Source organism: Plectropomus leopardus, chromosome 17, assembly GCF_008729295.1.
Source record: "Plectropomus leopardus isolate mb chromosome 17, YSFRI_Pleo_2.0, whole genome shotgun sequence".
Taxonomy (NCBI): Eukaryota; Metazoa; Chordata; class Actinopteri; order Perciformes; family Serranidae; genus Plectropomus; species Plectropomus leopardus.
The window spans coordinates 6,074,138-6,098,095 of NC_056479.1; the positions used below are offsets into that span (position 1 = coordinate 6,074,138).

The 23,958-nt window shown below is 39.3% G+C and overlaps 2 protein-coding genes across 2 annotated transcripts; both read left to right on the plus strand.

The window, feature by feature from the left end:
• The first annotated feature begins 3,650 nt into the window (after positions 1-3,650).
• Positions 3,651-7,761, plus strand: LOC121956209. Its single transcript, XM_042504342.1, has 3 exons — positions 3,651-3,859; positions 4,500-4,966; positions 7,648-7,761. The coding sequence occupies exons 1-3, from the start codon at positions 3,667-3,669 to the stop codon at positions 7,759-7,761; spliced, it is 774 nt and encodes a 257-aa protein (XP_042360276.1). The 5' UTR covers positions 3,651-3,666.
• A 357-nt stretch (positions 7,762-8,118) lies between these two features.
• Positions 8,119-23,958, plus strand: LOC121956799 (polycomb protein suz12-B-like). The gene is made up of 16 exons (XM_042505194.1): positions 8,119-8,815; positions 10,141-10,187; positions 10,301-10,365; positions 15,116-15,184; positions 15,765-15,814; positions 15,908-15,993; positions 16,111-16,357; positions 17,216-17,318; positions 17,444-17,549; positions 17,915-18,089; positions 18,197-18,285; positions 18,811-18,954; positions 20,261-20,418; positions 20,526-20,718; positions 21,587-21,666; positions 22,458-23,958. Exons 1-16 carry the CDS (start codon positions 8,653-8,655, stop codon positions 22,843-22,845), a joined length of 2,163 nt encoding a protein of 720 aa, XP_042361128.1. The 5' UTR covers positions 8,119-8,652; the 3' UTR covers positions 22,846-23,958.

Sequence of the window (23,958 nt, forward strand, 5' to 3'; positions counted from 1 at the left end):
AGGTGTGAAGAGGCAGAGGACTTCTGAGGACAGCAAGTAAGAGCCAAGACCCTGGACTTCAGGCCTCCGCTCCTCCTACAACCTGAGACGCTTGTTCTATCCTTACTGGTACCCAGAGGACTGATAAAGCCCCAGCAGCCTTTGCGTCTGGCGAGGCCAACATAGCCTTCGGTAGCGTCTTGCTCCAGGGCTTTTTATATGGATTTTCCTCTTTCTTATTAATGTTATTGGATTTAAAAATGTCAACAACACAAAAACACCTCATAGAAATCTGCAAACCTCAGCTCCTCTGCAAAGAGAAACAAAGAAGAGAGTAACACAGGACAGGTAAGTGTGAAGACACAGAGGAAGACTTGAGGACAGTGATGAAGAGCCAAGACTTTGAACTTCAGGCCTCAGCTGCTCCACAAACAGGAGATACTGGCCGAGTCCTTTTGAGTACTCAAGGAGGTCTGATGACAGCGATTCAGATGAAGACCGATGGCTCCTTAATGGAAAATCTTTGTGTCTGGTAGGACTGATAAAGCCCCAGGAAGCCTTCGCGTCTGGCGAGGCGAATATAGCCTTCGGTAGCGTCTTGCACCAGGGCAGTTTTACAAGGATTTTCCTCTTTCCATCATTTTCATCACAAGTTTATTGGATTTCACAATTTTTAACAACATAGAAAAACTCCTTATGAAAACTGCATAAGGAGTTTGAACCTCAGCTCCTCTGCATATAGGATGGATTTATGGATTTTCCTCTTTTTTATGACTTAAAGTTAACCCTTTGAAACCTAAGCAAATTTCTTTATTTCATTAAAAAACATGGGACGAGGGCAACCAAGGAAATTACACAAAAATGAGAGAAAAAACAAATATAATAAAATACTCTAAATTTTATAAAGAAGAAACAACAACAACCTAACCCATTTACTTTTTTTCTTGCAATACGTGAAATATTAATTGCCAAGTTTCTCATTTCCCTTATGAACCATGTTTCTGAAAGAAAAGAATTTGCTCAGGGTTTCAGGGTTCAAAGGTTTAAAAAACTGAAAGTGATGTCTGTCCAAGTTTCAAGGGGTAATTCAAAATTTGAACAAAAGAACAAACAAACCACCTCATGGAAAACACAATCACACAATAACAGCAGAGAGAAGAATAAAATAATAATAACATAAAACATGTATAGATTTTATTTTTGAGTTATAGTTGATGATGCTAAATGCCTGTAAACAGGAGCGTTGTAGTTTAGGGAAAAGTGGGACTGATTACTCAGGACCCCAATGGGAGGGGGTCCTCAAGAGCCTGGAATGAAACTTTGAATTTGTTTGCAATGTTTTATTTCTTATTTTTTATCTGTTTTTTCAGTTATTAGTGCCATGACTAACTTAAAATTCTCTGAGGCCTCTCACTCCTTAAAGCTGCTAAATGGTTTAATCTGCTTTTGCATCAGGATTCATAAACACCAACATGCAGGTTTTTCCCAAGAACGGAAAATCAAGGTTTCAAGAAAAGAAAGAAAAACAGGAAAGGAAAGCAAAGGATATTAAAACAAAAACAACAGAAATTTAAAAAATGCATGAAAGAGAAAACATTTAGGAGACAGCTTATGCATAGAGCCCAGGTTCACTGCTGCGCCCTGCTGGGTTACAGTTGTTAGGCTGTCATTTCTTTTCTTTGTAAAGTAAAGGTGGTCATACCGGACAAAGGTAAGTCAATACTTAAAACCAGCGTTAATACAAGCCTCCTGAAATTCTGTTTCTCACTGATGTTGTTAATATCTCACTCTGTTGCTGCCACTTTTTTCAGTTACATGTCAGCGGCTGTAACAAACAGAGGGAAGTTTAAAGTTTACTAACGTAAAGAAAAGTCTCCAAGTGTCTTTAACTCAGGTATTGTTAACGCCGGACCAGATGAGAAGGACGGATGACCACAGGACCAGATGGAGAGCGATGAGCGCCTCTCTCTCAGTGGGCTCAGTAAGTAATCCTCTCACTAAGACTACAAAAATACCAGCAGTGACATAAAGTGGAGCTCAGATAAAGTAAACTTTACACGTGTGAATTATATTTATTATAGGAGCCGTCTTTAATATTATTCCATTGTTTGTAGTTTTATTTCATCTTTGGCTGATGTTGTATCGTTGAGATCAGAAGAATTCATTACCTGTGTTTCTGTTTCATAGCGCAACACTCCGCTGAGTTTTCGGCACCCGTGAGGCAGCTGAGAGTGGACGTCAGCCATCCCAATAAGTCCAGCACCACAGCAGACCACTGAGCCACTCTCAGCACCCGCGTGAGTCCAACACTTCCTCTGTCCCCCCCGACATCACCCTCCTCTCCCACCAGGCGATCGGACGATGAGGAGCGCCCCGTCCCGACCGGCTCAGAGGACGCTGTTGTTACAGTCGGCTTCTTCTGTGCCGGTGCCTTCAGGACGCTGCTCACACACACACATCAGACACACACAGGAAGCTCCTTTTTCATCTGTGCTCAGAGATAAAGAACAAGAGAGAGAGAGAGACATCATAAATAAAATAAATGTTGTGCAAGTTATAATTCAGTGATTTTCATTGGACTCAAGGGCATTAATGTTACATGTGTAACTTTTAATTGTGTGGTTTGGAATCATCTGGTAAATTTGTAAACACTTCTGAAGTATAACACTCATAATATTACATGTTGATATAAATATATTATGGGAAAAGCTTTAGATTACTTCCCTACATGTCTAGCATAATTCTTCCTCATTTTAATTTATAATAAGTAATAGTAAATTGTAATTTTTTTGTACTGACTGTTTACCAATACAGCACATACTGATATAGATACATGGAAACAAGAGGTAAGATTCTGGAATAAGGGGATAACAATGAGGGAACTTCAAATGAATTAATACTATAGATTTTTTTTTTATTACTGGACACATTTTTGTTATTACTATATTGTTGTTATTACATGGTACAGTGTGATCATTACAGAGCAACATGCTGCAGGTTTAAAAGAAGACGGGGAAATTAGTTCTGCGATGTATTATTCATTTTAAAAATGATCATACTTATATGTTATTGTGTAAAGTTGGTCTGCTTACAGTGCCGTGTACACCAGTGTACATATTTATGTGGATTTACAGAGAGTGATGTTGGTTATGTTATGGAGCACAGGAAGATAAAAGCCACTGTAATAGTCACTGAAAAACAGTCTTTCAAAATAAATATAACTTAAGCGTTTTAAATACTACTCATTTTTTATTTGGACTTTTAGCATACATTTACACATGCAACATATGATATTACAGCTAAAATAGCTTTATCGTTGACATGTTTATTTTGCCTACTTGCACTTGACAGAAGATGGTACACAAGTGTTCGCTGCGCCTTTTCAAATGCTATTCCCACAAATCTTTTCCTTAACAGACCTCATGATTATTTTTAGATCAGTTGTTCAAATAGCACATTGTATCTCACTCCTCCTGGCTCCTCCTTTCCCAAAATCATCATCTGTGTTGTCTGACAACTAGAATAAACTTAAAGGGCTCTGGTCTGACAAAATCCAGTAGGTGGCGGTGATGCGATACATGAATGCCAACCGCCATAAAATACCACAGAAGAAGAGGCTGGAGGCACAACAAAGGAGGGAAACACAAATCGCCACCGCAGGACTGAAGGATACACAGAAGTTTGGAAATGTCGTCTTGTTGTGTTGCTGGGTGCACGAATAGAAGAATCAAATGCTCAAAAGTGAAGTTTTATCGCATACCTGCCGCCACTTTCCGTCAACGTAAACAAAGACAACTATGGTTAAATGCGATAGGGCGAAAGGACTGGACGGAAGTGGTCATCAAAAATGCTCGCGTTTGCAGCGAACACTTCATATCAGGTAAGGTTAAAAGTATTTTCTGTTGTTGGTATGAATAACGTTATGGATTATTATGTCCACTTAATAAGAAATTGGAAAGGTTTTATGAGGAATATTGGATTTTTCCAAACCAGGGATCGAGCGATATTGCTTTTTTCAGGGCCGATACCGACTGTTAGTACTAAATGAGACCGATAACCAATATTTCGAACCGATATGCATTTACAATAACAACATATTTTCGAAATTTTAATTTGGAATATAACAAACTCCAACACAAAACTTTGTTTAAATGCTTTTAGCAAATGTTTGATTACAACTGAACCTTTTAACATCATATACAGCAAGTTCCATGTAACTTTTTTATGTAAAGTGAAAATTTAAAATTAAAATGAATAATTAAAAATACCTCCCTGAGGTTTTACAATGTTAAAGTTCCTCCCATGCTGACACTTTCTTTGCATGTGTTGCAGACTGCCTTCCCTGGTGTTGGTTGAGTGTAATACTGCTAGTCTGCTTATTTTATTCTACTGTATTTACAGCGAGGAAGAGAGCAGTGTTTGATAGTTGCTATCAATGACATTCATGTAAGAGTCTGATTTTGAAACCTTGACATCTGCTGTATCTGTAATGACCTGACGTGCACTTACTTATCTTTTAGGAGAAAAGAGCGATGACCCTCGATCGCCTGACTACGTCCCGTCCATCTTCAAACCTGCATCACCCCCGAAGGAGAGAAGAGAAAGAATGCAGTTAGATGCAATCAACAGAAAACAGAAGAAGAAACTCCAAAGAAGACAGCAAGCAGAGAAGTCATCGGCTTCTACAGTCCTCCTTCCAGCAGAGTGTCCTCCAGACAGCAAGAAGCAGCATAGTGCAGACCAGATTCTCACAGGACAATTGGCCGTGAAGGAATCTGCCCACAAAGAACATGAAAATGATTTCAAGCCTATTCCTGATGATAATGAAGATAAAGCAACTCCAGCATGTGACAGTGAGAACTGTAAGAAACGCATTAAATCTCTTGAGCTGGAATGCCATGCTCTAAGGACTGAAAATATGCTGCTCAAAGAAAAAATGGATAGAAGGGGACTGAATGAGATGAATCTAAAAAACAATGATAAAAAGGTTTACATTCTCACTGGTTTACCAGCATATTCAGTACTGATGGCAGTTTTTAGTTTTGTAGCTCCCTGTCTAAAACCTGTGTCTGGACTACCAGTATTTCAGCAGTATATGTTAGCTTTAATTAAGCTCAGAATGAATCTGTCTTTTGATTTTTTGGCTTATTATTTTGGCATCGATTCAATTACTGTTTCAGAGCTTTTCAAACGCTGTATTAGTGTAATGTACTGTAGACTAGTGCCTTGCCTAGTTATCTGGCCTGACAGTGAATCACTCAAAAAATATCTTCCATATGCATTTAGGAACAATAACTTTGAGAAGACAGTTGGCATTGTAGACTGTTTTGAAATATTTATTGAGAAACCAAGTAAATTCTCAGCCGGTGCTCAATATTCTTCAACATACAAGTCACACTGTAGGGTTAAATATTTAATTGCCTTTTGCCCGCAAGGTTCTATTTGTTTCATTTCCAATGGATGGGGAGGCCGCACAAGTGATAAGTTCATCACAGAGCAACGCCGTTTTTTATCTCATTTGCTCCCAGGGGACCTAGTGTTGGCAGAGAGGGGTTTTAATGTCAGAGAGACCGCCAATTCTTACCAAGCTGAATTCACAGCATTCACTAGTGATAAGAAACCGCTGGATCCTGTTGCCGAGGACACCAGATGCTTAGTGTCTCTTAGGATGCACACCGAAAAAGTCATTGAAATTCTCAGTCAAAAATACACTGTTTTGCAAAGCCCCGCCCCCATAGGGTTCACTGAGATTGACAGAGGAAATGATGTGACATTACTTGATGAAATCGTAAAAGTGTGTTGCGCTCTTACAAATGTCTCTGTGTCTGGTGGACCCTTTCAGTGATCATGCAACAGATATAGGGTAACATATCCATACAGATGTGATCCTTTAACTCACCACAGACATTTAACTCATTACAGATGTGGTCCTGTTAATAATTAGACATTTATGTCATTACAGATGTGGTCCTGTAAATGATTAGACATTTAACTCATTACAGATGTGGTCCTGTAAATGATTAGACATTTATGTCATTACAGATGTGGTCACGTTGCTCATTACAGACCTTCAGCATTTATAACAGATGTTTTCCTGTGAATAAGTAGAGACATTTAAGTCGTTACAGATGTGATCAGTACAAAAGTTGTCATGTAACTCATTACAGATGTGTTCATGGAACTCATTACGGACATTTAACTCATTACAGATGTGGTCCTGCACTCTCAGCCAGGGAAGTCCAGGTAACATGTTCATGTCTGATGCAACACATAGAGAGAGGCACTGAGGTAAAGGCTCGCCAGCTTTAGTTTAGAGGATTTAAGTGCCTAGCATAGCATAGCAGCATTAACAATGGTCATGTAAGTCTTTACTGACACTTCACACATATGTCATGTAACACACAGCACATGTGGCCACCATATAAAGACTATTTTGTGTGTTGAATAATGTATGTATGGTCATTGGGCATCTGTATTTTTTCACTTTGGACTGAATTTAGTTAACTGAAAATTAACCTATTTATTTTCTTGCAGTTCTTGTTGTTTGTCACAAATTCATTTTCAAAGAAACTGATTAGTGTCGTTTGTCAATTTTCTATGAGAAAGAAATAGGGCCACAAACTTTACAAATCTTCTCACCATTGATTAATTGTTATTTCTTTTCACGAGAAGGCAAATTTGGTGAAACTTTTAAAAAAGTAGTTGTCTTAACTACTTTATTGTTTGCTTATTCTGTTTTTTGTTTTTTACTCCATCTCTGGTGTTTCCTCACAGAGGGCCCTTTGTACCAGGAGCTGTGATTGGCTCTGGCTGTGGGGGCATCGTCGTGGGGGTCGCCCTGTCTCGGCTGGATGGGGGGGTCCTGTCCACAGCTTCATGGTTTTGACGTGGACTACCCCGTCTGTGTGGGGCGGGGTGATTTCTGTAGCGATTACTCAGTAAGCTTTGATCAGCTCCTGGTCTAAATGTCCCTCCATGATGGCGTTTCCTAGTTTTAGTTGTCTGTGCTCAGCCATGTTTCTTATCCAAAGCCATTCTGTTCTGTGTCTTTTTAATGTGGTCTTTCTGTTTGTGTTCTGGGAGGTGTGGGGTGGGTGGGCCTGGGAGGGGGGTTTGGTTAACATGTTTATATGTTTTTTATGTTTTTAACTTTTGAAGCACTTTGTACTACATTAAATGTATGAAAAGTGCTCTATAAATAAAGTTTGATTTGATTTGATTTGATGGAACAAAACAGCACAGACTAACTTGTTGCCCGGCTCTGGTTCATGACAGCAGCACCACTGATTACCATGGTTAACAAATGCTGCTGCTGGTTTTGGAGCAGAAAAATACTTGGCAAGCAGCTCAGGGGTGATACATTTCTTTAAAAAACAAACAAACAATAAAAAGGTCGGGCACTCTCCACTTTTTTTTCCAAGAACACCAAATCTGGCATCAACAGGCGAATGTCTCAAAATTAGAAGGATCAAGTACATTTATTAATGTATTTTTGTGATTTTAAATTATTTGTCTAAAGGGGAAAAAAAACATACAACATACAATACACAACTTATTCTGCTTTAATTTGAAACGTTTATTTCCCCTGTACTGCATTGCGATAAGTGACTTTAATTATATAGGTATATTTATTGAATTTGATGAAGTTTTGTGTTTGTCCTTGTTTAGGTTTGGCTCGCTAAACTGCAGGCGGCAAATGTGTATCTGCTTCACCCTCCTGTTTCCAATTCAGCCAATATCCCCACCAATGAGAGCTTGGCGTTTCACAAACAAGCACGGTGATTGGATAGGGCTGTAGGAAGGCGGGATCTTTCAACACATAATCATAGTGGAGGCTTCAACCTAAATTTTACAAGTCGATGAAGTTAGGGCAAACACAACGGAACTCTTATGGACCTTACCTTCAAAATAAAAGCATTTAATTCCTCGAGATTACCTTTTCCGATAATATGCCTTTAATGTAGTAGATGTGTTAACGGGGATCCAGTTAAAATTTCTGCATTGGCGTATGTGTTGAGCAAAAAAACAGAATGAACGCGTGTGTAACACTTTTACATTTTATTATAATTTATTTAGAAATTACTCACCGGATGTAATTGTGTAGTGCTTGTATCTGTTTTCCAGTGCCGCTAAGTGCACTTGCCAACCGGCGCTAGGCGAGATATAATGCGAATTTTGGTGAAACTATGGCATTGAAACCCCCGAAAACGTGTGCCGTTTCTGTGTATAATCGGTTGTCGACTGACAGCAACCTCCGAGTAATTATTTTGAGAGGTCAGAGTGCCGAACGATGCTAGCCAGTTAGCCCGGGGTTGTTGCTAACTGGCTAAGGAAGTGAGCCAGTTAGCTAGCAAGCCGCGTCAGCTTGCCGGAGGCTGATTTCTTGTTTCGCGCATTTCAAGCCTGTTCAACGACCTCTAAGTGTTTAACCGGCACCTTAAACGATAACATTGTATTGCAGCTTCATCAATGTGAAATGCAAAAGATGGAAACCTCCGTTATCCGCTTTTAACGTGGAGAGTCAACAGTGTTTCGCCTAAGCTCGGGTGGTTTTCTGCAAACGCTGCTCTTTTGTTTTGACAAAGGAAGAGGATCTCAGTTTATTTTTTAACGCCAATTCACATCTGGTGGTGGGGTAGTTTCTTTGGGTATTTTTTGTTGTTTTAGTTAGCAATGGCGCCACAGAAGCAGAGCTCCTCAGGTGGAAGCCATCCGGTGGGTTCAGGAGGAAAAGCCAACGGGTTATACCAGTCCTCCTCTGCGATGGCAGCAGCCAAGAAGCCCAACATGCAACTCATTCAAGCCGACCACGAGTTGTTCCTACAGGCCTTCGAGAGTGAGTTGCTGCTGTCATCAAGTTGCATGTTTTAAAGATATCAGTGTTGGAGTGTAAGTAGAGGTCACAGAAAGCTTTACAGGGTCCGTGTGAATGGAGAGGTGACTGAGGGGCTGCATAGCTGAAGGAACAGATCATTTTACAGCTGTGGAGCTGACCTCCACCATAACTCTCAAACATCAAGTCATATCCTTGTTAATACTGGACACTGTGATTTTAGCCATGGCTAATGTCCATATACCACCCGAGGCGGAGAAAGTATTTCGATTATGTATTGCAGTAAAAGAAGTAACACCTCACAGTGAAATATTCTACTACAAGTAAAGGTCCTGCAGTCAGGTATTATCAACAAAATGTATTAAAAACATCAAGAGTTGAAGTAGTCACTGTAAAGTAAGATATTCCTTATCATTGTTTCACAATTTAATTTGATCTTCGTGGTTTACTATTGCTGTATTTTCCGTTAACTGCTGTAATTGTTTAAGTTTGTGCCATTTCTGCTCAGAAAAACACTCAATCCTTCCGTTTATTATAAAAAAAATGTGACCAGGTCTAGAAATACACAGTGATGGGATGTAAAATTTGTAATTGGCAGAATGAATAAGGCTGTCAGATATATATATATACACACACACACACACACACACATATTTAGAAGGTGCTGTACAAAGCACACTATTTCCCTCTGACGTTGAGTAAAAATCTAAAGTAGCATAAACTTGAAATACAAAAGTAAATTACAAGTACCTCAAATTTATTTAAGCAAAGTACTTGAGTATGCACTTGAGTATCCACTTAATTTTTAACACAACTTGTAACAGTGGGGTGTTTGCATATTTAAATCCAAATGAACTGAACAAGATAACATAAAGACAGATTATTGAAGTATTTTTATTTATCTGTTGCTTCTAACTAGCTACGTGTTCAATAGCATACATTGGTGCAACAAAGGATTGTTTTTGGTGAACCTATCAATTAATTCTTAACCAATTATATAGTTTTTTATGTCAAAATTATGTGAAAACATTTATCTGACTACAAATGATGCTTTCAGATATCATTTTTCGTCTAACAGTCAAAAGTAAAAATACAAATTTTAAAAAGCAGCCAAAGCCTCTTTAATCAGCACATTTTTACCTGATAAATGACTTACATGATTTCTTAAGAGTTTTTGTTCACTGAATGAATGACTTTTTCAGCACTAAGTCTGCAGAGCTTATCATGCTCTTTGTCTTGTTTCACTCTTGTTTAAAATCCAAATTCAAATAAAAGACTGAATAATACATAAGGTGATTTGCTGATGATGTTACTATATTCATTTGCAGAGCCCACCCAAATCTACAGGTTCCTGCGCACTAGGAATTTGATTGCTGTGAGTGTTGCCGTTCCTTGGAAACAGTCACATGATTGTCTTGACCATACAAGATAAGAGGAAATGTTTCTGCATCTCTTGGCTTTTTAACACTTTTCTCTGTTACATTTCAGCCTATATTCTTGCACAGGACACTCACCTATATGTCGCACAGAAACTCAAGGAATAACACCAAAAGGTAAAAAGAAAAACTTTTGCTGTTCATGTTCTGTATTTGTAATCCAGTATACCACATGTTGCTGTGATACAGGTAATCAAATCTGGTTTTCCTGAGGAGAGTTTTCTTAGACAACCTTCAGGCGTAACAGATCAGTTTTGTTTGTGGCTTTGTTTCTTTCTGTCTTAGGTTTCATCACTCAGTGTTAAACCCGAAACCTGGTGTTAAATAGTTTGTCTCTTAAAAAGCAGGTCAAGTGTTATCTTGAGAGAAACTGAACTGACGTGTCGGCTGCAGTAGGTGGGAGTTAACTGGATCAGTTAAAGCTGAGATAGGAGAAGTTTTCAGTTAGGCTGCTTTGCATACAGACGCTGCTCGAAAAAAAGATCTCTCTGATACATGTGGGGCTGCTTATGACTGAGGGGAGTGTTAATATGGCCATGTCTGTGTTATAACATGGATGAAGTGTTAAAGGTTTGCTTGTTATGTATTTTATTCTGTGTTTAAAGGCGTGGGCTGCATGATTATGTCAAAATGGTGACAAGTAGCTAGTTTTTGCCAGCTGCTATTCAATTTAAGTAACACCAAGGAAGTGCAAGTTGAATATTGGACGATAATTCATTTTTCATGAGCTGCCAACTGTCTGTGTGTCTTATCTGATTAATTAGTATTTATGTCAATTTTCTGCAGTTTTTAAGGCATTGTTCCTGTACAGCTGTTAGTGTTATGACTCTTGTAGAAATGTGCCTTACTTATCAGACTGTATCAAAATGGTGTTGTCTTGGAATTGGTACCAAAAGTCAAGTTTTATAGTGACCCTGGTATTCAAATATGTCAAATGATACCTTGTTGCGCTGCCAATAAATCAGTTAATCAGCAGATAACCCCTGATATGAACACAAGCTGGCAGGTGTTTGTTTGTGTTTTGTTTGGTTGATTATGTCATTCAAAAGCACATTTATGTGCAAAAGAAGGGAGAAATTTAAGTATTAAATTGAGTAATCTATGGATATGTATGAGCTCCTGTTGTGTTGCAGCACTATTGTTCATGTAATATTTTTAAAGATTAGTGTTGTCATAATTCTGGAATTTCTATCTTTGACACCACACCTCAAAAAAAGTGATGGTCAATCTCAGTTGTGATATCATAGCTGAAAACTGACATTGAGGGTATCCAATAATTATTATTATTAAAAAAAAAAGATGAATAAAACAAGGCTTGTAACGTGACCACGCCGACTTTTCTTGGCTTGGTTAGTGGCAGAGAACAGCAAAATGAATGTACTAAACATTAACAATAAGAGAGCAAGAAATAAAGCTGTAAATGGTGTATCGATACTGTAGGAAAATAGGTGTTAAAGGCATTTTAGATATTCAGAATTGAATCAACTAGATTAGGTTAACAAGTCTCTTTGGTCCTTCATTTTGAAGTTTTAACATCAATTAAAACTTTTAGAAAAGAAAGAAGACATCAAATGCAATGTTTTTATGAATGTAATTCTTCCTTATCGGTTACTAAAACATTATCAGCCTCTCTCTAATACACTCCTCACTAAAATTGTTTGGTGGTTTTCTGCAGTTTTTATTTGGACACGCGCTCATCACATTGGTGCTAATCCTCTGTGAGGAACAGTGATTGCTGCTCAGTGCTCAAGAGTCAGTTAGGAACTAAAACTGGCAGCCGTTAGACCGTGTTTTATTCCTGATTTGAAGTGGAGTTAGTGAACCAGGTGACGTTTCTGCTGCAGCTCGCTTCAGTTTCACTTTTCGCTGCACTTCTGTGTGCTTCAGTCACACCATGAAACACTGCTTTTAAAGCTGAGATGAATAAGCTCCTCACAGAGCCACTGCACAGATACTGTTTACAAACAAACTGAAAAAAACGCAATGCTGATAATGTTTTTTTTATTTATTTTTTTTAAAGATTATTTTTCTGGGCTGTAAGCCCTTTAATTGGATAGGAAAGGTCAAGTGTGAAGGGAGGAGAGAGGGGGGGGGGGGGGACATGCAGCAAAGGGCCAAGGCTGGAATTGAACCCACAGCCGCTGCGGCGAGGACGATAATGTTTTATTTGATCAGAAACTAAAATCCAACATGTTCATGGTTCAGCAATTCATGGAAAGCTGTTGTGTACAGACAGTTTTTCAGTCTCTTTATAAGGCTCTGTGACCTAAATTGGCTGCGTTCCATCCAAATGTCTGAGCAGTTTCTCTACTCTGTAGCCTCTTTGAATTTTTTCTCCATAATGAATCCATAGCCTATTCTACACGTGTGAAGCTGGTGTGTTGCTGGATGTAAAAGTTGAGCCAGGTTGACCCCGCATATTTTTCCCAGCTCTTTTTGATTCAGTGCTCACGTCTGTCTGAACACAACCTGAAGATTTGAGGGTGGATTCTGGTGTTCTGCACGGCTCTGCACGGCCGCACAGGTGTTTTCAGTTACTTTGGCTCATTACACTGCTGCTCAGGTTGAAGTTGGACGGAAGTGGGAATTATGTGAGCTCCCAAAAACTCTGTGTACTAATGGGTGCGCTTTCAGATCCCGCTGAGTCGCTGCAGATTTGAGCCAGGTGGGCATGCTTTTCATTTAAATTCAGTTCAGCACACAAAATGTCACGTGATGCATGTGCATACCAACCAAATCTTAACAAACATCTTACATGACTATCATGTTTGAATCCAAAGGAAAATGATCTGTATCATCTCAGCCATCTCTTTAAAAGTGGTGAAGAAAAATATAAAATACAATTATTTACAGCATCTACACTACCTGCTGCTTCATTTGATGCCGGCACAATATTTAATAAGTGGGCTTCATGGTTGTTGTAACTCTATGTAGAATTGCTTCATTCTCTAGTCAGTGTCTACACAGTGTCTGCACTTAAAATGTAGACTCCTTGAGGTCATGTATTCAGTATGTATATCAGGAATGTGCGTGACCAGTCATCTAGTTGATACAATTTTGCTACCCTCAGTAGATGGCTACAGAAATACAAGTGGGTTAAATATATTCTCAAAATTATTATCTTGGTAGTGAACACATTGAAATGACATGAAACATTGGATAATGGATTTATTAATTTATTTTTTACTGAGGAATTTGCTGTTTGCTATGGAATTGCGTTTACCCAATAAAACTGTCATTGTAATCAGGCAGGTTTCCTAAAGATTTATTTTCCTAAAGATTTTCTTTTCCTTTTTGATTTAGTGATGTGTTGTCATATTTTTTAGGATAACGTGTAATGTCTATAATGTACAGTGCAAAGTGCCTCACATTTCAGCAGCATTGAGTGTACAACTTGATTATTGAAAGATGTGATTATTATACATATAAGATTCCCAATATTTGTTGGGACAGTTTTTCACCTCGTGCTCAATTTTTTAGTTTTTTCTTACTTTTAGACGAGTCAGTGTAAATTAAAACTTTGGTTTGAATGTCAGTGGAGTCAGTCAAGGTGAGGAACATACCTAACGTCTCCGTATGTGTGAGGAAACTACACAACATTTCAACCTTCACAGACAAATTGTCTGCTCTGTTCAACAGATGATTGTCAGTTCTAGTGACATTTACTTATTAAAGATTTGTTTGTGTTTCCTGTTTATTAAAACAAGATCTTACAGGCTCAAGCTATTCAGTATAGGTCATAGCAGGGATTCTCAACTTGCTTTGCTTGGGGGCCACAGAAGACCAAGGACCAGTCACAGCAGTCCCATACATGTTTGTAAGATCTGGATTTTAGGACATTTGAAGGAGTTTAGGACATTTTTAGGATGTTTCTCAGATTTGAGGAAATTTCTCATTTCTGTTTTAGAACGTTTGCAGGACTTCATGACTTTTCTCTGATTTTAGGATATTTCTCGGATTTTAGGGCATTTTTGGATTTTAGGATGCTTCTAGAATTTTTGGGGCATTTGTAGAATTTTCGGATGTTTCTAGGATTTCAGGATATTTCTTGGATTGTAGGACATTTCAGGATTTTAGGACTAAGGGACATAGCTGACCTCTGTCTTGGGGTGCGGGGGATCCTCCTTTGGCACGAGCTCTACTTTGATGCTGTTTTTTGCACTCTGGCACCATATGTACAGTTAAAGTATCAAACAGTTTTCAGTGTTAATCACTTTGTTTATTTATTTTTGTGAAAATGGTTAGAGGGCCACACAGCACCCTATTACCACCTTTGTTTACTTATTATTTTTATTTTGTTTTTTTTAAAAGCCTCTACAAATTGGCTTTACTCTTTTGACCTTTGTATATGTATTTTGTACTGACCTTTTTAACGGTCCTACACCTTTCTCAGTTTGGCTTGATCGTTGATGTCTATTTTTATTATTCCTTGAGTTCCTGCCTTTGCTTTGTCTGTCAATGCACTTTATAAGCAATCAATTTTAAAGGTCCTATATGTATAAAGTTGTTGTTATTATTATTCTTATTATTCTTCTTCTTCTTCTTCTTATTATTATTATTATTATTGGGGGTCGCATTTTGCCCCTGGGCTGTAAGTTGAGTATCACTGGTTTATAGTATTTAAAGCATATCATGTTATGTAAAGTATCTGCATTAGTGTGACCAGGATTAGTATACAGTCGACTTGTTTGTGAACATCAAAAGTACAATTATAGCAGATGATGTTAGCCAGTAGACTGAATTTGTCTTTGACCTATTTCTGTATAGAATGTCTTTGCCTGTTTCGTGATCTGTTATTCTGCCTGTAGATCAGTGTTGGATGGTGATGGTGTTGTTGCTAACCCCTGCTGTTTGTCTGCATGTTCAGGAAAAGCTCCAAGGTTGACAATCTGTTGTTCAAAGTGGAAAAGATGAGAGGCGAACAGCAGGGTCACAGGTAAACACGTCACAGAGACCTAATGTTGCACATTTGTCTGTGCCTTTATTATTGTTGTTGTTGTCATTTCATTGGTGATAATTTTCATATGCTTTTTATGTCTTCCTCAGTGACTTGTAACGTTCCTGCAAGAGCCTAATACAACTAGATATTAAAGGGATAGTTTCCAAAATAAAGACACATCATGTCTGATGGCTGGCATGAATCACAAAATTGTTGGAAATTGTTGGACAAACTTTTATTTTCTCACCCTCGTGTACTTTTCAGTTAGCAAAATAACTAAAAAGCAAAACTAGAACATACTTGTAAAAACTAGTGTTAGGATAGTGATTTGTTGAGCTATCATGATAATTAATATCCCATGTATGAATTTTATCAGGCGGGACGTGCTGGTTTTTGTCAGTATTTTGGATTGACAAAAAGTTAAAAAAAAAAAATACTCTGCAACATCCTGACAGAAACAGTCCTACTTGAAGACATAATGAACCTTGTGAACATCTAGCAGGTTATTTATACTAGTAAAACTCGCCTACTAGAATTAAAATTTTTGTTAAATGTTTGTGTGTCTTTTTATTCACAGCTTGGCCTCTAATCTGCAGCTCACCTTTACTGGCTTCTTTCATAAAGCTGGTAAGTTTGTTCCACGCAAGATCTAATATTTCTGCTGATTCAGGGTAACCTACCGTAAGTTTTTTGTCCTGGTTTGCGTCGTGGTGTTCACAGGGAAGCCGTCTCAGGACAGTGAGAATGAGCAGAACTCTGTCTCTCTGGAGGTGCTGCTGGTCAAAGTCTGTCACAAGAAGAGGAAGGTGAGTGTGATGATTGTAAGGAATCTCCGGCACAGTTCTTGCTTTTTCTGGAGTTTTATTTAATTTTCAGGTATGAGTGAAATGCATCTGAAATGTGTTTGCCTGCCTCCTGTTCAGGATGTGAGTTGTCCGGTGAGGCAGGTCCCTACAGGGAAGAAGCAGGTTCCTCTCAACCCAGACACGAGCGCTGGAGTCCAGGCCAAGCCGGGCTCCTTCCCCTCCCTGCTGGTTCCCAGCAGCGAGTTTGAACCCAGCAACTCTCACATGGTCAAGTCCTACTCGCTGCTCTTTAGAGTGTCAAGGCCCGGATACTCTCGAACACAGATCAATGGCCTGGCCAACGGAGAGAACCACCACAACCGAGGTGAGCGTCTGGACATGATTTTTTAAGAATTGTTCCTGGTTTCTTCAACATTGGTCTCATTTTCAGAGTCTTTTCCATCACTTCTATCAGTAATAACGACATGGTACTCATCAGGTTAGTAGTCTAGATGGGTTGTTCATCTGTCCGCCAGGCGCAATCTTGTGATAGCTATATCTCAAGAATGCCTTGAGTGAATGTTCGCTTGGACTCAGAGATGAACTGATTCGATTTTGGTGGTTAAGGCCAAGGTCAAGGCCACCGACCTTGCACAAGTCTCATTCTTGGAATATAAAATCTCAAGGGTGTACCAGGGAGTTTCCTTAAATATGGCACAAGCGTCCACTCAGGAACAGAGTAATTAGAATCCAGTGGTTGAAGGTCAAAGGCCAAGGTCATGGTGACCTCCTAAAATATGATCTTGGCCATAATTCAAGAATTTATTCCCTCAAATTTCACACAAATTTCTAATGGAATATAATGATGAAGTTTTGATATTTTATATCCAAAAGGTCAACTGTGACATATAATGTGCTGCAAAAACACAGTAGGTAGGATATTTGGTCAGATACTGAATTGGTGACACTGATCTTGAAACTGTGCTGATTGTATAGCTCTTCTGTGCTGCTGGGGGGAAGATGTGTATGAAGCATCCATGTTTTCAGAGACATGGATGTAAACTGTAAGTGTAATTTGACTGATGCGTGAAGGCAAACGCATCACCGCGTCACCACACTGGTTTTTTGTCTCTATGTGTTCGCTCAAGATTCTCTGACAAGATGTTTCAGACCATTTCTACGTACCATCCTTGATCTCCTGTGGTAGAGAAGGGGTACATTTGTCATCATGTGTCTGTCTCAGATTTTACAGAGGAAGTGGTAAACAGGAAGAGGAGGAGCTCCTCTCACCGGGAGGAGGGAGAAACCACATTTGTGGCTCAGATGACTGTCTTTGATAAAAACAGGTGAAACACACACCCAGTCCGACACACAAACTGTCACCTCCTGACACACAGGAAAAAGTTTGTTCTCACCGCTTGTGTAGCAGAATCATCAAGTGAGAACATGCTGTTGTGCTCCTTGTGTGCAGGCGTCTGCAGCTGCTCGATGGAGAGTATGAGGTGTCTATGCAAGAGATGGAAGAGTGTCCGGTCAATAAGAAGAGGGCAACCTGGGAGACCATCCTGGACGGAAAGGTGTGTGTGTGTGTGTGTGTGTGTGTGTGTGTGTGTGTGTGTGGTGTGTGTGTGTGTGTGTGTGTGTGTGTGTGTGTGTGTGTGTGTGTGTGTGTGTGTGTGTGTGTGTGTGTGTGTGTGTGTGTGTGTGTGTGTGTGTGTGTGTGTGTGTGTGTGCGCGTGCGCGTGCGTGCGAGAGACTTGTAAAGAAGTGAGAAATAATCCGGCAAGTTTCCACACTTCCATGGTGCCATCATGGAACAAAAAAAAAGACAGAAATACATTAACAAGTAATATAAAAATGTTTGTGCTTGTCTGATTCTTGGTCATGTTAATTAGTGAACAGTATGTGAGTGATTAGAAAAATGTTGCTCTCTTTTTTGTAGTGTCTTCCACCATTTGAGAATTTCTCTCAGGGACCCACCCTGCAGTTCACCCTGCGCTGGACCAGCGATTCCTGTGATCGTTCCACAGCACCTGTGGCTAAACCTCTGGCCACCCGCAACTCCGAGACCAACCAGGACACCAGACCAAGCACCCTGAGAGCCACACACACTCTGGGTGAGCAAGAAACATAACAGCACAGTTTTAAGAAGTGATCTAAAAGATGTCACTGATTCTGCAAACGTCAGAGGAGACTGATGGTTTCTTTCTCCTCTGTGCTGCAGCTGTTAAAGAATCAATAAATGCTGATGTTCAAACCAGAAGAGAACAAATCTCAGCTGAGCCCCGACAGAAGCTACGCATCTTTTACCAGGTCAGTCTCACCTGATTGTGTATCTGCGTGGCACACTTTCACCTGCAAGAGTTTGTATCTTTTCACATCTTCAAATAAATTACAGTTCACCAGAAATGAGTTAAAAAGTCTCATGGGCATTCAGGCTAAATCATCTGTAGAGACTGTTTTATGACCAACTTTTAATTATTTAGTCACTGAAACACCATCATATTATCAACTTTGTGTGCAGGAATGACACCACTATCAGAGTGTGCCATCAGGCTACAGTATTATGTCATGACATCCTGCCTAAATACAATGAATGTAGAAAGCCAAAGGTGCTCAGAAACAATTAGTTTGTATTTGACATATTTTGTAACTATCCAATACAAACGATCCATTAATCAAACCCACTTTACACGGCAATCGGCCACATTTGAACTCAACAGAGTTTGAACTTCTTTTTCTCTTTTTTTGTTTTTCATTCTTTACATGACTTACTCTTTTACCAACTTGTGTCAGGTTTGTCTCTGTCGTGCTGACTGTGTCTGTTTTCCCGTCCAGTTCCAGTACAACAACAACACTCGGCAGCAGACGGAGGCTAGAGATGACCTCCACTGTCCCTGGTGTACCCTCAACTGCAGGAAGCTCTACAGTCTGATCAAACACCTCAAACTGTCTCACTCCCGCTTCATCTTCAACTACGTGGTGAGACTGACTCACACTGTCTAGAAACCCTAAAAATCCTGAAAATTACAAAAAGTTAAAGTAAAACGGCAGATTTAACAGAGATATAAAATGAAAAAGTAGCTAGTATATATACTGTACTATTATGATAATATAAGGCCTCCCACTGTTCACAATCACGTTTTCTAGGCCTAGAAAATTTTCAGAATAAGTAAAAATAATTAAAATTTTTGGCAAAGTCTGAATTTTGAACCTTTTGATAATTAGCTTGATTTCTCTCAAAAATGGGAAAATGGCAACCATCAACTTATTAGAAGAAATTAGCCAAAAATGTGAAAAAAAATAGTAAAGTGGGAGAAAATTACCTTAACATAAGGAAACAAAAACCAAAAAACAATCAGGGAAATGACCTGGATTTTACGATTTTAAATATGTTATTATAATTATAAATTTACATTTTTCCTGAGCTTTTTTAATATAATTTCTAAAAATATGAATTTCTTGCAACTTGTAGGACATTTCTTGCCAAGTTGCTCATTGCCTTTTTCCCATGTTTTCAAAAGAAATCAAACCAATTTTCTCAGCAGTCAAAATACCTGTGAAAGGCATCTGTACACAGTGCAAGCAAAGTGATGTCATCCAGCTGTCAAAGGGTTAAAAATCACTGAAAGCTTTGTATTAGTCAAGAAATGTTGTTGTGTTTGGTGAAACTGTTTCAGTAACCTTCCATGGATAACCTTGATGTAATGTAACTTTGATATGCGACGATGCATCTTGTTAACCATCATGCACGTTTATTCATTTTCTCCGTTTCCATCTCTCCCTTCATGTGAAACAGTTACCAGAGGTTCTGTTTGAATTTGATATGTTTGAAAAACACCCTGCAAGTGGAGCAAAAAAAAAAAAAAAAAATTAAAAAAAAAAAAAAAAAAAAAATATATATATATATATATATATATATATATATATATATATATTCATTAGGTCCTCTAAAAGTCATGGAAAAAATATGAAAGAAATGTTTACAAAAGTGTGGGAATATTCTTTTATTCAGTTTTTTTTTCCTTTTTTTTTTTTTGAAATGTTCACTGAGCAAATCACATGTCTGGACAAAGCAGTGATGTTTAAGGCCACACTTTTCTTTTCATTATTAGAACTTCAGATTAGGCTCACACTGATAAAAGCCTTTTTTTCCCCAAAAGATTTAGACTTACGATTGCAAGAAGTGGTTTAAAAGATGTAACCAGTCTTGAATCATCTTCAAGATGTCTTTATGTTTATTTTGAAGTTTGTTTTATTCACATGTCCTTATTCTGATCTTTGGCAGCCTCATCCTAAAGGAGCAAAGATCGAGGTCTCCATCAACGAGTGTTACGATGGTTCGTATGCAGGGAACCCTCAGGACATCCACAGTCAGCCGGGCTTCGCCTTCAGCAGGAACGGCCCAGTCAAGAGGACCGCCGTCACCCACGTTGTCGTCTGCAGGTATGACTGAACTTTCTACAGCCTTATTTCCTGTCAATGGTGCCAGTAATTCCCAATGTGAATGTTGTCTTTCTATGTGTTTTTATACTGTCTTTTTTTCTGTCCAGACCCAAGAGGACAAAGGCAAGTCTGTCTGAGTTCCTGGAGCCTGAGGAAGGTGATCAGGAGCAGCCGATCATCAGCGGACACAACCGTCTCTACTTCCATAGCGACAGCTGCGTGCCACTCCGGCCTCAGGAGATGGAAGTGGACAGCGAGGACGAGAGGGACCCCGACTGGCTCAAAGAGAAGACAGCTAAGGTTAGCTCACAGCTGAATGAGCAAATAAAAGACCACACATGAAGACCAGTTTACTTGTCGATGATGAGCATGCTCTACCTGGTAAAGGAGTTGTATCATATTTTGGGCTCTGGAGGAGCTTTGTTAAGAGAAAATATCCCTGATGAGGACAGCAATGTCTGCAGGTTTATCTCAATTTGGAAAAACTCAAAGAACACCAGCTGACAATGTTTATCCAGTTGATGGAATTTTTGGCAGAAGAAGCAGTTTCAGGGACAGAATGTTGTCCTGTCACTGCTTCTGTTGCTCAACTTTGCTTTAGAAACCTGAGAGTGTAAAAAAAAAAAAAAAAAAGGAACCTGGCTTGCCTGCTCTTTCTGTGAGGAGGGACCAGCATTCCTTTTTATTTATTTACAAAGCTCTCTTCAAAAGCTCCCCTCCTATCTCTCACCCATGCTAATATTGAGTGTTGGTCGCCATCTTACCGGTTCTCAGACGTGGCTCACCCTGTAGGTGCCAAAAATTCTCACTAAACTAGGAAGATCAGCCTTTTCCTACAATGCCCCACATGCTTGGAATATGCTTCAGGAAAATTTTAAGATGTCCTCATTGTTAACAATGAGAGAATTCCAAGGTTTAATTTCATTGATTGTGACTGTCATTGTTTTTTGATTTGTTTGTTTACTTGTTTTCCTTATATTATACAAGCCTTGTATTTCTCTGTTTTGATAATAGTTTTGAGTTGAATGTTGTATGTACCTCAGCATGATTGAAAATGAGGGCTCACCATCAATCTGTTTTCCAAGGCTTTTAATAAATTAAAATGAATGAATGAGTATATCCTGTCTAAATTCTGATCTAAAGTCTGTTTATTCTGATCTCACTGCAGCAAATTGAGGAGTTCACTGATGTCAACGAGGGGGAGAAGGAGATCATGAAGCTCTGGAACCTCCATGTCATGAAGCACGGGTGTGTATAAAGCAGGGACAGGGTCAAGTAATACCCCTTTCCCAACCAAATTAGCATGTTTATGTGGGTTTTTCAAACTCGGGTAAACCTGCTAAAATAGGCTGTAGACTGCTTTACCATTGCCAGTAGAGCAGAACTTGTATACGGCTCTGCAGCAGACACATGTGACTTTTGTGTGTGAAAATGGTCTTTTGATAATTACATTGACTGTATGTCACCTTTTACTGCAGTTTAAATGTCTTTGTCTGTCACATAGATGAGGAAACAGAAATGTATATTTTTTACTAAATCTTCCCTGTTTCTCTTTCAAAAATAAAAGACCTTTGATAGTGATTCTGTCAACAGAAGCCCTTCAGTTGTTGTCACAAGACATTTTACTGTGAAACATTTGTAGGACCATGTTTGTTGACAGCACAGTAGCTGTACGACTTCATAAATCATTGGAGTATGCACTTTTAATTGTGTAAATACAGTAGTTACAACAGTTGGTAGCTCTGCAGCAGCACCACAACAACAAACGCTGCAAATGTGAACACAAACTGCTCACACATGCAGTGTAGCTCAGGCATAACCTCCTGGGCACGTGATGCACACTGCATGCAAAACATTACAGCCTCTCAAGTATGAAGTTAAAAGAAAAATGACAGTATTTAAAATCACACGGCACCCATGGTATGTATTTCTGTGGTACTACTGCCCATCACATTAAAATGAAATGGTGCCCTTGTTAGACAGTCTCTTACATAGTTTTGCTTGCATTCGCCTCATATACTCTTTTGTCTTCTTTCCAGCTTCATAGCCGACAACCAGATGAACAAGTCCTGCCTGCTGTTTGCCAATCACCACGGCCTCCACATCGTCAAAAACAACCTCTGTCGGAACTTCCTGCTGCACCTGATCAGCATGCACGACTTCAACCTGATCACCACGCAGACCATCGACCAGGCCATGGCCCGCCTCCGCCTGCTGCAGAGCCAAAACGCTCACAGGGACAAAGACAGGGTGGAGGAGGAGGAGGAGGAGGAAGAGGAGGACTGGGAGACGGCCGTGGAGTCCCAACCAGAGCTGGATCCAGATCCCGATCTGGATCCATCCGAGTGTACGCCCTGTAACGATGAGACTAGCTACAGTAGCATTGTGGAGAATGGAAACCAGCAGCAGCAGAAGGAGGAGCTGTGACAGAAAGGCTGACCACACAGCAGAAACTTTTCAGCTGTTTTAAACTGAATTTAAAATCGAGCAGAGCAAAAATCCCCAAAAAGATAATGACGGCTAGAACTTGAAAAAAGGGAGACAGACAAACAGGTGTTCAAACACGCACAGGTTACTGCAGGGAATATGTTTTCTAAGGCAGGTTACATCAGAAACAATGAACTTTTTAGCACGAGTCATTTGTTTTTCACACATTTCTGTCAAAGATGTGCACAGGTTCACAGGTATTTAACATTTCAGTACTTCAGAAAAGTGAGGAGTTAGGAAAAACTTGAAGCCAAGAGTCATTATTTTCTTATTGTACGTCATGTCTACCATAGATGTGACAGGATGTATGACATCTACAATTTGGTTTTTATGTCCATCTTGACCTGCAGTTTGATGAACAGTCAGATTTGTTTTGTGCTCACTCCATTGTTTAGTTTACAAACTTAAGATTATTTTCTTTTGTCTTCCTTGTTTGGAAGCACAAATCACTGACTTTCCAGCCAACTTCAGCTCCACCAAAGGTTATCTTTCGTACTGAGTGTATTTTCTTTCACATCAGTGTCACAGCCATGGGTCAAAGATGTTCAATCAGGTCTCTAATCAAGTGTCCAGGACTCTTAACGATTGTCATCCACTCTCTGTTTCTTATCAAGTCTTGAGGATTTGATGAGGAGGTTATGTGTCCAGGTGTCTCATACAGTTTCCACGACACCAGTTGGTGCTCTGGGTGTCTAATCAGGTTTCTGATTAGGTCTTCAGGTCTCTAGTAAGGCATCCGTGTCTCTGATCTGCTTACCAGGTGTGTTATCAAGTCTCTCTGATAGGTTTGGGTGGTATTTCATACCTTCATACCTTCCTGAAATTTCACTGGTATACAGTATGTTATGGTGTATGATGGTATAAGATGGTATAAAATCCCCCAAGTGTGAGAGCGCTACTTACTTTCAGCCTTTCAGGCTAATAAATACACAATAGAAAACCATAAAATGTTATGAAAGTAATATTCCCACACTTATATGCAACTGTACACCTTTTGAATTCAACTCTCTCTCAGTCACAGAAGACTGATGAGGCTTAATCACCTCATTAACT